Source organism: Trifolium pratense, linkage group LG5, assembly GCF_020283565.1.
Source record: "Trifolium pratense cultivar HEN17-A07 linkage group LG5, ARS_RC_1.1, whole genome shotgun sequence".
Taxonomy (NCBI): domain Eukaryota; kingdom Viridiplantae; phylum Streptophyta; class Magnoliopsida; order Fabales; family Fabaceae; genus Trifolium; species Trifolium pratense.
Genome location: NC_060063.1, coordinates 6,431,065 through 6,446,986, shown reverse-complemented (window position 1 = coordinate 6,446,986; position 15,922 = coordinate 6,431,065). Strand labels below are relative to the sequence as shown.

The 15,922-nt window shown below is 31.8% G+C and overlaps 2 protein-coding genes across 2 annotated transcripts; both read left to right on the top strand.

Annotated features, from left to right (window-relative positions):
* Nucleotides 1-1,363: 1,363 nt before the first annotated feature.
* LOC123887329 lies at nucleotides 1,364-7,793 on the top strand. The gene is made up of 5 exons (XM_045936631.1): nucleotides 1,364-1,452; nucleotides 5,580-5,896; nucleotides 5,989-6,121; nucleotides 6,218-6,622; nucleotides 6,746-7,793. The coding sequence occupies exons 2-5, from the start codon at nucleotides 5,580-5,582 to the stop codon at nucleotides 7,679-7,681; spliced, it is 1,791 nt and encodes a 596-aa protein (XP_045792587.1). The 5' UTR covers nucleotides 1,364-1,452; the 3' UTR covers nucleotides 7,682-7,793.
* Nucleotides 2,175-4,499, top strand: LOC123885945. Its single transcript, XM_045935280.1, has 3 exons — nucleotides 2,175-2,808; nucleotides 2,914-3,525; nucleotides 3,643-4,499. Exons 1-3 carry the CDS (start codon nucleotides 2,175-2,177, stop codon nucleotides 4,497-4,499), a joined length of 2,103 nt encoding a protein of 700 aa, XP_045791236.1.
* Nucleotides 7,794-15,922: the final 8,129 nt, after the last annotated feature.

Below are 15,922 nucleotides of genomic sequence, written 5' to 3'. Positions count from 1 at the left end.
TTGGTGCTTCTGATTGTGATTGTGCTACCAAACTGAAGAAATTGGATTCCTTTGCTGCATGGTGGCTGTACTTGTTAATCTCTATCGTTATTATTAAATCTAGATTAAATATCTTGACCAAAAAAAAATCAACACTATTCGTCGATTTCTGCAACTTCGATAAGAAGGGTTGAAATTACTTAGGTTTCGTTTGGCCTAACTTTTTTTGAGCTTATTCAAATAGCTTATGCAATATAAATTAAGTTTTATATAATTTTATAAGTTCACACAAGTGAAAATTGTAATTTTATAAGCTATTTTATCATAAACTACCTTAATAAACTTATAATAATCACTACAAGAAAACATAATATTACTGACCAAACTTATTGAGGGCTAAAAGCCCTCAGTAATGCATTTGTGGGATATTGAAGGCTTATGGCCGTCAGTAAGTAGTCTTGAAGAACGGAAATAATTAAAAAATTAACTATTAAGCATTAGTGACGGTCCTGGGCCGTCAGTATTGCACTGCCCATTTCAGACGGTCCCAGGCCGTCAGTATCGCACTAGCCGTTAAGCAATTATGACGGTCCTGGGCCGTCAGTAACGCATGTGAGTTATGACGGTCCCAGGCTGTCAGTAACCACATTTCCGTTGGACAATTATGACGGCTTATGGCCGTCAGTAATTGCTTGATTTTGAATTTTAAATTGTAACGGTCAATTATGACTACTCCTATATATTACTACTCCTTCACTTCATTTTTTCATTTCCATTCTCTCTCTAAATTTTATCTAACTTCTCTCTTAAATTTTCTCTAATTTCATACTTTCAACTTAATCTCCATACAAAAAGTGGTAAGTGTTTGTGTTTTACTTTTACGAATTTAAAATTTTTGTTTTGTTATTTAAATGTATATGTTCTAATATTTGTGTTTTACCATTTTTAATAGCAAGTCTTATTCTCGTGAGGAGCGGAGTTCGTGGGCTAGGTGCGCGCCAAGTAAGAATCTACTCGGCACCCAAGTAAGTAACGTAATTTTAATTTATATAGTGATAGTTTTTTTTTATCGTATACTTAGTAATAGTTATTAATTAATACTTTGTAATTTATTACTAATATTTTCTTATCACTATGTATAAAAGTTATTGTTTTTGTAAAAAAAATTAAAAAAATATATTTAATTTTGTTTATTTCGAAAACAGAATTATTTTTTTTAAATAAGTATTTTTTTTTCAAAAAAACAGTATATTTATATTATTTTTTAAAAAAACGAAATTTTTTTTAAAAAAATTTATAAAAGAAATTTTTTAACAGTTTGTGTATTTACTTTGTTATTTAAATGTATATGTTCTAATAATTTGTTATTTACAATTTTTATTAGCAAATTCTCGTGGTCATCGGAGGTCGTGGGTTAGGAGCGGAGTTTGTGGTTAGGAGCGCGCGCCAAGTAAGACTCTACCCGGCACCCAAGTAAGTAATATATGTAATTTTAATTTATAATATTTAGTGATAGTTTTATTTTTACCGTACACTTAGAAATAGTTACTAGCATTTTATTATTACTATGTATTTAAAAAAAGAAAAACAATTATATTTTAAAAAATTATAATATATATGTTAAAAAGTCGGTAGTTTTGTCAACTAAAAAACTTAGTATTTTTTAGATTTAATAAACCATAAACTTTAAAAATAAAATGTTAAAAGTTTATATGTTATTGTTGAGTAGACATATATATATATGTCCAAAATACTTTTGAAAAATAAAGTAATAAATTTAATACATATATTGATCTAATTATATATTAATTAAACTATACGCAGATATGGATTTTACCAATCGTAATTGGATGTACGATAGACATAATCCTGGAAAGAGGGGCCGGGTTAAAGAGGAATTTAAAATAGGGGTCGAAATGTTTATCAATACAGTAAAATATAATGACATTGTGATACGTGAAGGGGGAATTAGATGTCCGTGTGTACTTTGTCGATGTACAAGAATACGGAGCGAAGATGAAATTAGGTCTCATTTATATAAAAAGGGATTCCAACCTAATTATTGGGTTTGGTCAAGTCATGGCGAGGGATGTTCCACGACTGTTCCCGTGAATCAAAATCGTGCTTCAAGCAGTGTTTTTCAGCCCGTTGTTGTTCCCGAATATTATCATCAGCATTATGATCCGTTTAATGAGATGGACAATATGATAACTAATGCCCTTGGGTTTAATACGCCGATTTATGTGCCAAATGATGTCGACGACCCTGCTGATGATGAATATGACGCTGATGTTAACGTCGAGAGACCAAATGAGGAAGCCCAGCGATTTTTTGATCTTTTGAAAGAGACAAATACACCGTTGTGTGAAGGCTCTCGAGACTCAAAGTTAACGGTGTGTATTAGACTTTTGGGTATCAAGTCTGAATGTCTTGTTTCAGAATACACCATGGACTTGATAACGAAACTGATGTTGGATATAACAATAGACCGTCCTCTTGATTTGCCAAAAAATTATTACGAAGCAAGACAATTGGTTGCAAATTTAGGACTCGGAGCGAAGAGAATTGACTGTTGTGTTAACGGGTGTATGTTGTACTATAGCAATGAATTTGGTGTAGATGACGGTGCATTACTTGAATGTAAATTTTGTCAAGAACCAAGATATCGTGTAACAAGAAATTCACGGTCAGTCAGAAGGAAGCCAATCCCAAGAAAGGCGATGTTCTATTTACCCATAATACCAAGGTTGCAAAGGTTGTATGCATCGATGCAAACTGCCAGTAAAATGACATGGCATCGTGAAAACTATGAAAGGAGAAAAATGTCAGGTGAGTTGCGACATCCTTCTGATGGAATGGCTTGGAAGCATTTTGATCAAGTTTATCCCGACTTTGCTTCGGAGCCACGGAATGTCCGACTTGGGTTATGCTCAGATGGATTTACACCATATACTCAAGTATCAGCCACTCCATATTCATGTTGGCCTGTTCTGATTACCCCGTACAATCTTCCTCCTGATATGTGCATGTCAAAACCTTACATGTTTTTAGCCGCTGTAATACCAGGCCCATCTAGTCCAACTGTTGGTATTGATATCTATTTACAACCTTTGATTGATGATTTGAAGAGATTGTGGAACGGTGTTGCGACGTATGATATCAACCAAAAACGAAATTTCAATATGAGAGGAGCTTTGATGTGGACCATTAATGATTTTCCTGCATATGGGATGTTGTCTGGATGGGGGACACATGGTAAACTAGGATGTCCTATTTGCATGATGGACACCAAAGCGTTTTGGTTACACAACGGTGGGAAGGCTACTTGGTTTGACTGTCATCGTCGGTTCTTGCCTACTGATCATCCGTTTAGAAGAAATAAAAATGCTTTTGTTCATGGTGAGACCGAGACTCGTGATCCACCAGATTATTTGACATCCCGACAAGTCTGGAACAAAGTGAAAGATATTCCAAAGGTTGAGGTTGTAGGTGGTGTTGCCTCTAAACCGCGTGGTTATGGACAAACACACAACTGGACAAAAAGAAGTATCTTTTGGGATTTGCCGTATTGGAAAGACAACCTTTTACGTCACAACCTTGATGTTATGCATATTGAGAAAAATGTGTTTGAAAATATATTTAACACTGTCATGAATGTCAAAGGAAAAACGAAAGATAATGACAACGCGAGGAGAGACATAGGGTTGTATTGCAAACGTAACGAACTGTTGTTGGTGGAGACATCTAACGGCAAACTTCTTAAACCTCGTGCAAACTATACTTTATCTCCTGACGAAGCAAAATCTGTTTGTCGATGGGTAAAAGAAGTGAAGATGCCAGACGGTTATTCGTCGAATTTGGCGAGATGCGCTGATGTTGACCACGGAAGGATGCGTGGGATGAAAAGTCATGATTGTCATGTTTTTTTCCAGACTTTACTTCCGATTGCATTTAGTTCTTTACCCCAACATGTATTGAATCCGCTTATTGAAATCAGTCAATTTTTCAAGAATTTGTGTTCGACAACGCTAAGAGAGGCTGATCTCATCAAGATGGAAAATGACATTCCACTGATCTTGTGTAAGTTGGAGAGAATATTTCCTCCTGCCTTGTTTGATTCTATGGAGCATGTTGTGGTGCATCTTGCATACGAGGCTAGACTTGGTGGGCCGGTTCAATATAGATGGATGTACCCGTTTGAAAGGTTCATGGGTTATGCAAAACGTGCCGTGAAAAACAAAGCTAGGGTCGAAGGCTCAATTTGTGCAACATACTTACACCGCGAAACAATTTACTTTTGTTCGCATTACTTCAAAGACACGTTGTCATCAAGTCATATTCGCAATGAAACTGAAACATCTCGGCCTGTGAGAATTCACCCATTAAACATGTCAATATTCAGCTTGCCTGGTCGTAATGGTGGTGGTGAGAAAGTGTTGTATCCTGGTGACAAAGTTCTCTATTCGGCGCATGTTCACTTGCTGATTAATTGCAATGAAGTCGAGCCATATTTACAGTGAGTATTTTTAATTAGTTAATAAATAATTATTTATTCCAATTAAGTTCGCTTATAACTAACGATATTTAATAACTTAGGATGTTTTTAACACAACATACTTCTGCTCAAATCAATTCGGAATTTCCAGCATGGTTCAAAGAATACATGTACCAACAAACACCCGCAACTCGTGTCATACAACACTTGAGAAACTTATCTGATGGCCCAAAGTCAACCGTTAAACAATGGCACACCTACTTTGTCAATGGTTACAGATTTGAGACACACAGTTGGAGTGAAGGAAAAACAACAGTAAACAGTGGAGTGTGTATGAAAGGTGTGACTGAAAATGGTGAAGGAGATTTTTACGGTGTCATTGAGAACATATTTGAAATCGAATACAATTACCTTGATTACAAGAAAACAGTCGTGTTGTTTTACTGTAAATGGTTTGATCCTTCAAATAGAGGTACCAGATATGATTCAAAGACTAATACCGTGGACATAAAAATGAACAAACATTATCCATTGTATGATCCGTTTGCTATGGCTCATAACGTCAGACAAGTTCACTATGTCCCTTATCCATCGACTACAAGGGATAAGCGAGGTTGGTGTGCCGCAATAACATCAAAACCAAGGGGTCTGATTGAAAAAAATGAGATAGATGAACGTGAAGATGAACCATATCAGGAAGATGAGATGTCCAATGTTGATGATGTCATTGCAGTTGAAACTTTTAATCAACTTTGTGTACAAGAAGAAGCCGAAGAAGTACCTTCTGATGGTGATGTTGATGAAGAGGACGTCGAAGATAATGGTGATGATGAAGGCAGTGATGATGAAGATGTATCAGATTGGGATGACAATTAATTTTATAATATAGTTATCCGCGTTGTAATAATATTAATCGTTGTACTTGAATATTTGTTTTTGGTTGCATTTGTTTATCGTTTAATGATGATGAATTATAAAACAATATATGTCATGTATTTCTTAATTAATTATATATATATTTGTCATGTATTTCTTAATTATATATATATTTGTCATGTATTTCTTAATTATATAAATATATTTATCATATATTTTTTTATTATAGATGAATCCAGATGAAGAAAATTTTGATGATGACAATGTCGATGATGACATTGATGATATTCCACCAGCACCGGGTGTCGGACGCGGACGCGCTCCACGTAGACGTAGATTACCCCGCCGCGTTGTTCGGAATCGATGGTTGGAGGGTATGCCCAAGTCTCGAACCGTAGATGGTGTGGAAGAGGAGTACGACTCCTACGACGACGATGATGACCACGAGGACGAGGAAATTGCCGATATTGCACTTCTAGCTCCTCAAAATGAATTGTTGGTTGACCGGCATGGTAGACCCATCATCATGCCATATACCGCCACAGAGTAAGTTAATTATTATTAAGAATTTGTGTTTAATAAATTAATTGGATATATATGATAATTATTCTTAACTAATATATATATATATTGTGCAGTTTGCAACCCCAAAATCCGGCGAATAAGGCAATCAATAATGCATTGAAATCCAAATTCCAGGCTCCATATCTCAACTGGACGGAGGTTAGGGCAGATGAGCGTGGATATCAACAATTTTGGAATGGCTTCAGGGTACGTTTTTATTTATAATTACTTTTTTATCAAATCAATTTTGTTACTAAACATATATTTACTAATTTATTAACAATTTTTCTTTATTTTTCGTAGTCGCAAGTAACTTGGCTGAATCACCACACAGCGGCTATTGAGCGTATATTCAACAAAAAAGCCACCAAGCGTCTGTCGACCTTACTTTTTGAAGCGCGGAAAAAGATTAAAAAGGATCCTTCAAAACCACCACTTTGGCTCGCTGGCAATTCATACCCTATGCTGTGCCGCAGATGGGAAGAGGAAGAGTATATTGCAAAGTGTATAAAGAACAAAGCCAACAGAAATACTGATGAAGCCAATCGTGCGTGCGTACACTCTGGAGGGTCTAAATCTGCCGGAACGCTTCGTCTTGAGTTCATCCAACAATTTGGTCGTCCACCCACCTTTATGGAGATGAATGACATGATGCACCGGTATGCAGATTCCGGTCAGTGGACGGGGGCAAGGGCGCAAGAAGTGTCGGTAAGTATTTAATTATATATATTATTTATTATTTATTTCGTATAACATTATTTTTTAAACATTATATAATTATATCTAAACATTATAATTAATTAATTATAAATTTTTTTTAATTTATTGTAGAGGTTGACGCAAATTTGGGTTGAAGAATATAATGCAAGCCAACTACGACTACCACCTCATAGGCGAGATAATGAGGATGTTCGTCGAAACAAGATGTCGTTGGCTTTTGTTAAGAATGCTGGTGGTCCGACTCGAGGTCGCAAATTCGCTGCTGGGTGTACATCTTCTCTATATGCAAGTGACCCAACTGGTTTGAGAGATGTCACTTACACATCTTCATCTTCATCGAGTACAGGACGCTCTCGTCCAACTCAAAGAGAGGAAACCGATGATGAGTATGAAGCGCGAATGAGGGCCACGTATAGAGAAGAATTCCGCGATGAGTTCGAAGCATCATTTGATGACCGGGTGGACCTACGGGTCCAACATATATTGCAGGAATTCTTTGCGCAGCAGAGGGCGCCGGCGGGGGGGGGGGGGGTTGGATCATCATCTCAGGCTTCGGCACGACAAAATCAAAATGCCGGTGAACAAGAATATCGACCGGATTTGAGTAGCATGGTTAATTTGAATCAGCTGCCGGAGTACCGAGAGGGTGATCCAGTACTGAGTATGAGCATAGAGGATATGAGTCAGATGCTTAATGAACCAGTTCATTTACAATTTTTTGATCCTACTGGGCAAACAAGTGGAAGCAGTAGTGACGGAAGCGGTAGAAATAATCAACAAACTGCTTTCACCGAATACCAGAGATCATTAAATCCACAACAAGACTTCATAATCCCACATCCAAATCAACCCCAAGGCAACTTCTTCCCAAATCAAGCCCCAATTAACTTCGTTCATAGGCCTGTGGCACGACCTCCTTCGCGAACGTCACTCCCCGGAGTCGTAATACACGAGGGAGGTAGAGGCCGAGGCCGAGGAAGGTCGCGTCAGCCAACAGACACTGGCAAGGGGAAGCGACCACTATATCAGCCGCCTGACCAACGTTGATGTGTAATTTTAATAATCTGTTGTTGATTATTATTTGTTTAATTGTTTTCTTTTTGTAATGACAATATTATCATTATATTTAATTATGCTTATGTTAAGTATTTTTATTATGCTTTTTATTAAATTTTAATTTTAATATTTTTTTAATTATTTATTATGCAGTATATTTTTTGTTTTAAAAAATTAATATTAATTTTTTTAAAAAAAAATTAATAATTTAATTATTTAAAAATCAAATACTGATTTTTAAATAATTAAATTATTAATTTTTTTTTTAATCGTTCACCATTACTGACGGCTCTAGGCCGTCACAATGTGCGAAAAGAACAAAGCATACTGACGGCTCCAGGCCGTCACAAATGCGTGGCCTTTTGAATTGACCGGTGTGTATTATTGACGGCTCCAGGCCGTCAGTAACGTTATTGACGGTCCTGGGCCGTCAGTAACCATTACTGGCGAGCTAATTACAGAGGGCCCAAGGCCGTCAGTAATGCATGCATTTTAGACGAAATTTGTGCATTACTGAGGGCCAAAGGCCCTCAGTAAATGCATGTTTTCTTGTAGTGAATATATAAAAATTACATAAGTTGTTTGCATAAGCTCTAAATAAGAGGAAAAAGAAGTCAGACCTAATGATACCTTAATATCAGAACTGATATTCTAATTAGATCAAATTGGTGGCGAAAACAATAAAAATAAATCTAGATTAAATATCTTGACCAAAAAAAATATAGATTAAATATTAGAGATTATTTAAATTAATGGTGGAGATTATTTATTGTGTTTAACAGTGTGATCCACCTATTGTAAAAAAAAACTACGTGATCTACTTTTTTCTATAAAAAAATATATGTGATCTACCTAAAACATTGAATCCAAATCCTAAATCCTAAATTTATGATATGTTTAATCTTACCTTTATTTTAGATTTTAATTTAATCTTTTACTTTTAAAAAATTTTAATTAATTTTCTTAGTCAAATATTATTGACTAATTTAGCTTCTTGAAAAAAAAAAATCAAATTCCAGTTTAAATTGTCTATGTAGCTAACAAATTTGAATACCTGGACAATTTACGAGATTTGCACTGAAAAATTTGTACAAAGTTAACTCAAAATTTAACTAGGTAGTAACAAAGTTATCATTTTTGTCTCTGACATATCATCGTGCCACTTAATTAATGCCTACTCTGCATATCACATGTTTCAAAAAAAAAGTCACATCAACTTTTTTGTAAAGTTAACGGTCAATTTTAACGTCAATGATCAAAATGACTAACATATTACAAAGTTGAAAACTATTTTATATTTTTTAAAGAATCACATACCATAATAATAATAACAAGTCGGACACTTAGAGACTAAAATAATTGTTTTCTCAGTATATTAAAGTTTCATGGTAGTTTTTTTATTTTTAATTTATTAATTAATGGGTAAAGAAGCTAGCTTTTCTTTTGTTCATGATAAAAAGCGTTGGAGGTGAAAATGCATAATGCATTTGGTGTAAAGAAACTTTTTACTGCAGCAGGTGCGCCACTTATATTGTTCAAAATCAAAGGCTGCTACCCAAGTCATTAAAAAAGGACCCAACATTTTATTTATGCAACAGTATATTTAATTTATATTCATGCAGTTTTGGGTAATTTAATCAGAAAATACCATGTGTTAGTTTGATGCATATGTGTGAGTCAGCACAAATCAAACTCAGGATATGTCTTCAATTAATTTAATCAAAATAATGTAGACATAGATTCTCATGAAATTCAGTTCCTGCAGTACTATTATTATTATTTAAAAAATTGTCCTATATTATCAAATTTTTATTTTTTTGTTGTTGTCTTAATTTGTCCATTGATAAAAATCCCACTAGCAGTAAACAATATCTGCAAATATGAACGTTGCTTTGTTTCTGTGCTAATTTATGATAGTTTCTTGATCAGAAAATAAATTTAGAAAATGACATTAAAGAAAAGAATTTATGAACTTCAGGCTTTGGCTAATATGGAAGACTTCACTAAGTCTTCTATGGTGCACAAGTTTCGAATATTATTACATCGAATATGAATTTTATAAAATCTACCGTTGGATTGAAAGTTTATAGCATATAGATCATCCATAAATTTAAAAAAAAAAATTAAAAATTATTTGACATGTTATTGAGACTCATCAAGATTAACGGTATTCAATTAAAATTCATAAATCGTTAATTTTGATGGGTCACAATAACATATCAAATGATTTTCGATTTCTTTAAAAAAATTATGGACGATCTATATGATGTAAACTTTCAATCCAACGGTGGATTTTGTAAAATTCGTATTCGTTATAATAGTATGAGCAACTTGTGCATGATGCACAATTTGGGCTACTTGTGCACATTAGAAGCAGCCTGAACTTCAATGTGTTATGTTTACAACAACCGCTATATATGTACGGTGGTACTGACAAGATGCATGCTGTTAGTATTTAATATATGTACTTTATTTTTTAAATATATTTTGGTGACTAAATTTTAAATGTAGTTGCATGGTTGAATCGGTGGATGCTCATGCTTTTCAAGTTTTTTGTTTGTTAGATTATTTCATGCTTTTCAAGTTGAGTTTAGTTTAATGAGTAGGTGTACTTTAAAAGGAGGTGGAAAGCTTATGATGCTTAGAAGCTCATCTTCGCTGAAACACCTTCACAATTGATCTACCGTAGATAAGTAATTAAAATTATTATAACGAATAGGAGTTTTATAAAATTTATCATTTGATTGAAATAATTTTAATGGGTTTTAATAACATATCAAATTATTTTTAATTTTTCTAAATTTTTTATAGATGATCTATATGATATAGGGTCTGTTTGTTATAGATTTTTTTAAAATACATTTTTATAGTGTTAAATAATTTTGTGTAAAAAAATTTTACAAAGAATTTTTTTCTAAAAACTTCAAATGAAAATTTGGTTTGAATAGTTATTCTTAAAATGTTATTTTAGGTATTTGATCATTTTATTGAAAAAAATTTGGATATCAAAATTTCGAAAAATCATTTAATTTTGAAGCTATTTCAAATAGATTTTTATAAAAATCATTTTTGAAATACAACTTTTTGAAAAAAAATTGTGATTTTGACTATATTTTGGTCTTCAATAATATGTGTTTATGTTATATAATATCAAAATTAGTGTTTCAATTTAGAAAAAACTAATATAAAAAAACTTGTAATATTTTGAAAACCGTTTTAGAAAATCTATTTTAAAAAATACAAAGAAAAAATCCATTTTTAAAAATCTGAAACAAACAGCCCCATAAACTTTCAATCCAATGATAAATTCTATAAAATTCGTATTAGTTATAACATTATTTGAATTTGTCTCTATATGTTTCATTTTTAGAGAATGTGTACTTGTCTCCATCTAACTCATACTATCACACAACTTTTGTTTATAATGGACAATATACATTGAATGTCTGATGAGGCTGATATACATTGAATGTCTATAATTGAGTATTCTCTCCGGACACAAATATAAGAAAAAAAACACTTCAAATTTTGGTCACTATTATAAGCAAAAGTTCATTACTTTTAAACTAATTAATACTACTATTCCTAATATACCCTTATTTAATTCTATTTTATTTTAGGCATTTATTTCACTTTTACACTTTTCAAAATGGGTAATACGGTAAACTTAACTCATGTTTTAAAATTTATTGATTGGATAAGGCAATTAAATTTCTTAATATTCAAAATTTATATTGTTTGAATAAAGTAATTGAATTTCATTTTCAAAATTCATTGTTTAGACAATATTTTTTTTGTTTGAAAAAGCTAAATTAGCTCACACAAATTGATAGCAGAGAGAATCAAACATGAGACTTTAAAGAGAATTATTTAGACAGTAATTGAAATCCTAGACAAACTATTTTTAACATTCTCTCTGTTACATATTATAAGAAAGGGTCATGCTAAACAGTATCCAGTGGCACTTGTTAAGCATATTAAAAAAGGAAATAAATAACAAAAGTAATGATGAGAGAGAATAATTTTATACATTTTAATACATTGAATGCACAATTTACGAGATAAAATTTCCATAATTATATCCTTAACCAGTGCCTAGGGCACTTGTTAAGAATATTAAAAAATGAAATAAATAACAAAAATAATGATGAGAGAGAATAATTTTATACATTTTAATGTATTGAAAGCACAATTTACGAAGTCACATTTTAGACACACACATACTTTATTCTAAACTACATTCTTGTTTATGTTGTCATTTTTACAAAACTGTTTTTTTTTTCTTTTTCAAGTAGTCCGTTGGCTAGAAATTTCACCCTTAATTTCTACATTCTTGTTAATTTATGCTTCTTTTTGTTTAATAATTTTTATTTTTATTTAAAAGAAGAATGCACATATGTGAGAGGTTATAAAAAAAATAAAAAATAAATGAAAATGGATGTATAAAGCAACAGTGCAACAAGTTGTTGGTATAGTTGTTGTTACAATAAGCATTTCTGTTAAAGTTAAATGTTTATCCTCTAAGAAAGACCAAACTCTCAATGTAAAGACAAAGTAAACCGTAAAAGAAATTAACTACTATTATCTTTGTCTCTAAAACTTTTGGAAGTTGAAGCTTTTGAAGGTTCAACATTATCCTTTGAAGTTTTCCTGTGCTTATTCAAATGAAAAAGACAAATTGAACGTTGATATTTTTCTCAACAATCAAACCAACATTGCCTATATATATATGGAGTTCTTCACATTCTCATACATAAGAGATAAAGAGAGAATGAGTTGAGTTATTTGAACAACTATTTAACTGACAACTTTTGGGACAACATAAATTTACAAAGAAAAGTAGGTATTGGCACAAAAATCAAAGCAATAAAGAGAGAAAATAGAAACATTATAATGTGAGTATCTGAAAGAAAGTTGTCACAAAAGTTGTTAAAAAATGGTTGTACAAATATCATTTATCTGTTTCAAAAAAATTGTTAAAAAATGGTTGTACAAATATCATTTCTTAGAGAGAATAGCCACACACAAATTCACGAAGCTTTCAAATTCACAAATTATCTTGATTTTAGTTTTTGAAAATTTTATAGATCAAAATTGAAACTAGTTTTAGTTTTGAATTTTTTTATTTTTTGACCCTTTCAAAGCAGAAAACCACCTCCAAAAGGCTCTATAAATTAACTACTTAAGAATAGATTTTCAGAATCAAAATAACTAATAAAAGAAAAATTTATATATTTACAATTTTGATACATTTAATTTAAAAATTATAACAATGTTTGTCTACTCACAATTTATATTTATGATAAATTTTAACTATTTAGTATAAAATAAGATATTAATTCCTATGCATTGACGATATAAAACTATTATACAATTTGCATTTAATCAAGCCTTTGATGTATACTACTCCCTTCGTGAGATGAGTTAAATTCTACATTGTTTAGAAAAATAGAAGTTGAACACTTTACAAATGAGTTGACTCATAACCTAATATCTTAAGATTTTGGGTAAAAATATAGTGTTTTTGATTCACTTATTTGATTGCTTTTAAGACTAATGTGAATGATGCTTGAGGCTGTCTAACATTCATCCTTAATCTTTAGTCCTTTTACCAAAACTTTGATTTTTTTTAAGAAACTAAGATGAAATTAATGATATTTTACCAATTATTATACCTTACAAAAATTAAAGTTTCCATAAAATAAAATTTACCTTTTCATAATGAATTAAGGATATAAAAGTCTTTAATTCATTTAAATTTAGGATCCGTTTCAATTGACCTATTTTTAAACTTATAAAAAATTTATTATGTAAATAAATAAATTTTTATGTTAATTCATAAGTTTTCACGTAAATAAATAAACTTTTATGTGAATTCATAAGTTTTCACTAAAAAAAATTGTATATTCAAAACTATTTTTTATAACTTCATCAAAAAAAAACTATTTTTTATAACTAAATTGACAAATTTATTTTTTGTTTACAAAAATTGACAAATTTATAATATCTACAAATATCTTTGCAAACTAAAATATCTACAAATAATTTTATAAAAATAAAAAACAAGTTGTATTTTTTTAAAAGAATAAAACCACAAAGGCCCTACTTCCCTTTCACACTGTACCAGCTATAGCTGTTTTTATCATATTTCAATTTTAAGTTTTTGTTCATTTTTAATCTTTTCAAAAGTTGTAAACTTATGAATTACGGTAGAGACAATCTTTGTGATGATTTAGTGTAGACTTACTTCCTCCTTCATGTCAAACACCAATATCTCTCATTCTTAATCCAAATATATTTGCCTTTCTTTTTCTAAATTACCTGCATAACTTTTTTGCTTGCAATTCAAGAATTAATTACTAAAGTCTGTTCTTTGCCTTTCTTTTTTACCAAATATTCCATTCCATCTGACGGTATGCAATAATATAGTACAGTTTAACAGTTTTAATATGTTTTTACATTTGAGAGGTATTTGAAAAGAAAGCGCTCTTAGTTCAATTCGGGGATTACTCAATATACCTGTCTTTAAGAGCGCGCCGCTGCGCGCATGCGTGTATAAGTTGTTTTATGATCAAAGTGAAAATATGAAAGTAAACTTTAGCTTATAATAACCTATATAGAGAAGAACATGATTAATACCTCGATCAATTAAGTGTATTTGATAATTGATATTTAATTTTCCAAATTGAAATTCCAGGCCTCTTCCATCAGACTTTACAAACAATAATTCAAGTGGATGGAGAAGATCATTGAGGTGATAGAGAACAAAGTGGACAACTAGAGAATGAGAGAAATGGACCTGTCAATGCAATGTCAATTGCTGAAGGCACGCTAAGTGTGAAAAAGGGTGGAAAATTATGCATTGATTCTGTAATATTGGGGTGAAATTGGTTACCTGGTGAAGGTTTTGTGATGGGTTCAACTGTGATTGGTGAAGGAAAAATGAGTACACCTGTTGGTAGTCACTACTTAATACTCTTGATTTTATTATTTTTTTGTAAATTGCACGATGAGTTTCAATTAATCTCATATTAGTTTGATTCATGATTTTGTTTTATTTTTATAGATGTTGTCTTTGTCAAATAACCGATTATCCCAAAACCTTAAGGTGTTAGGATAGAGCCATATCAATGGTTTTATATTATTTCTAACACGCCCCTTCACGCAAGAGCCCACTTGGGCTTGAAGCGTGTATAATGCATAGGCCCACCTACCATATGCTTAAATTCCACTTTTTAATTAGAAAGTGAGGGGAGCGGGGATCGAACTCTAGACCACTTAGTCATAGAGGCTCTGATACCATGTCAAATAACCGATTATCCCAAAATCTTAAGGTGTTAGGATAGAGCCATATCAATGGTTTTATATTATTTCTAACAGTCTTATGATGGATTTTGTTCCATGTTGATATTTCTAGACTTCAAATATTATGGTAGTCTTGAAACTAGCCGATAAACTGTCAAAACATCCAGAAACAAGTCCAAGAACATGCAGCTTTGATCATCAAGAACTAGATCCATATGACACAAGACTGTTTATTAGTATTAAATATTATTTAGGTAAATTTGTCATAGGTGTGCGTACAACTTTTGTTGGAACAAAGCTTTCTATCAAACCGGGCATTACTTTATTATGTTATAAGCACCACCATGGAGTTGAAATTGTCTTTTATGATTAAGTTTGTATGAACTTTTGTGATATGGCTATTTTGTATAAACTTTTATATTATCACTTTGTATGAACTTTTTTTTTTAGAAAGCACTTTGTATGAACTTTGCTTTCTTAATATCTTGGTTTTAATTTTTTGTTTGAGTACTAATATAATACTAATTAGTGCTTAGCTCACTTAATTGTGTTTAATTTATATCATACCCTTAATTTAAATCAACATTAATGATTGACAACATTCATGATTGACATATATATGGCGTTCCGCCGAACCCGTGCAACGCACGGGACAGAGACTAGTTGAATGTCTAATGAGGGCTGATATACATTGAATGTCTATAATGGAGTACTCCTTCCGGTCACAAATATAAGGAAAAAAACACTTCAAATTTTGGTCACTATTATAAGCAAAAGTTAACTATCAAATTCGTATGTGTTAAAAAAAATCAATTAGCTCACCACTTTTTTGATATTTAAATGCCTATATGCAGCACATCCACCAGGGCAATAGGTATCTAGATGGTATATAACTTCATTCTTCAAATGTACAATCATCATAAACCA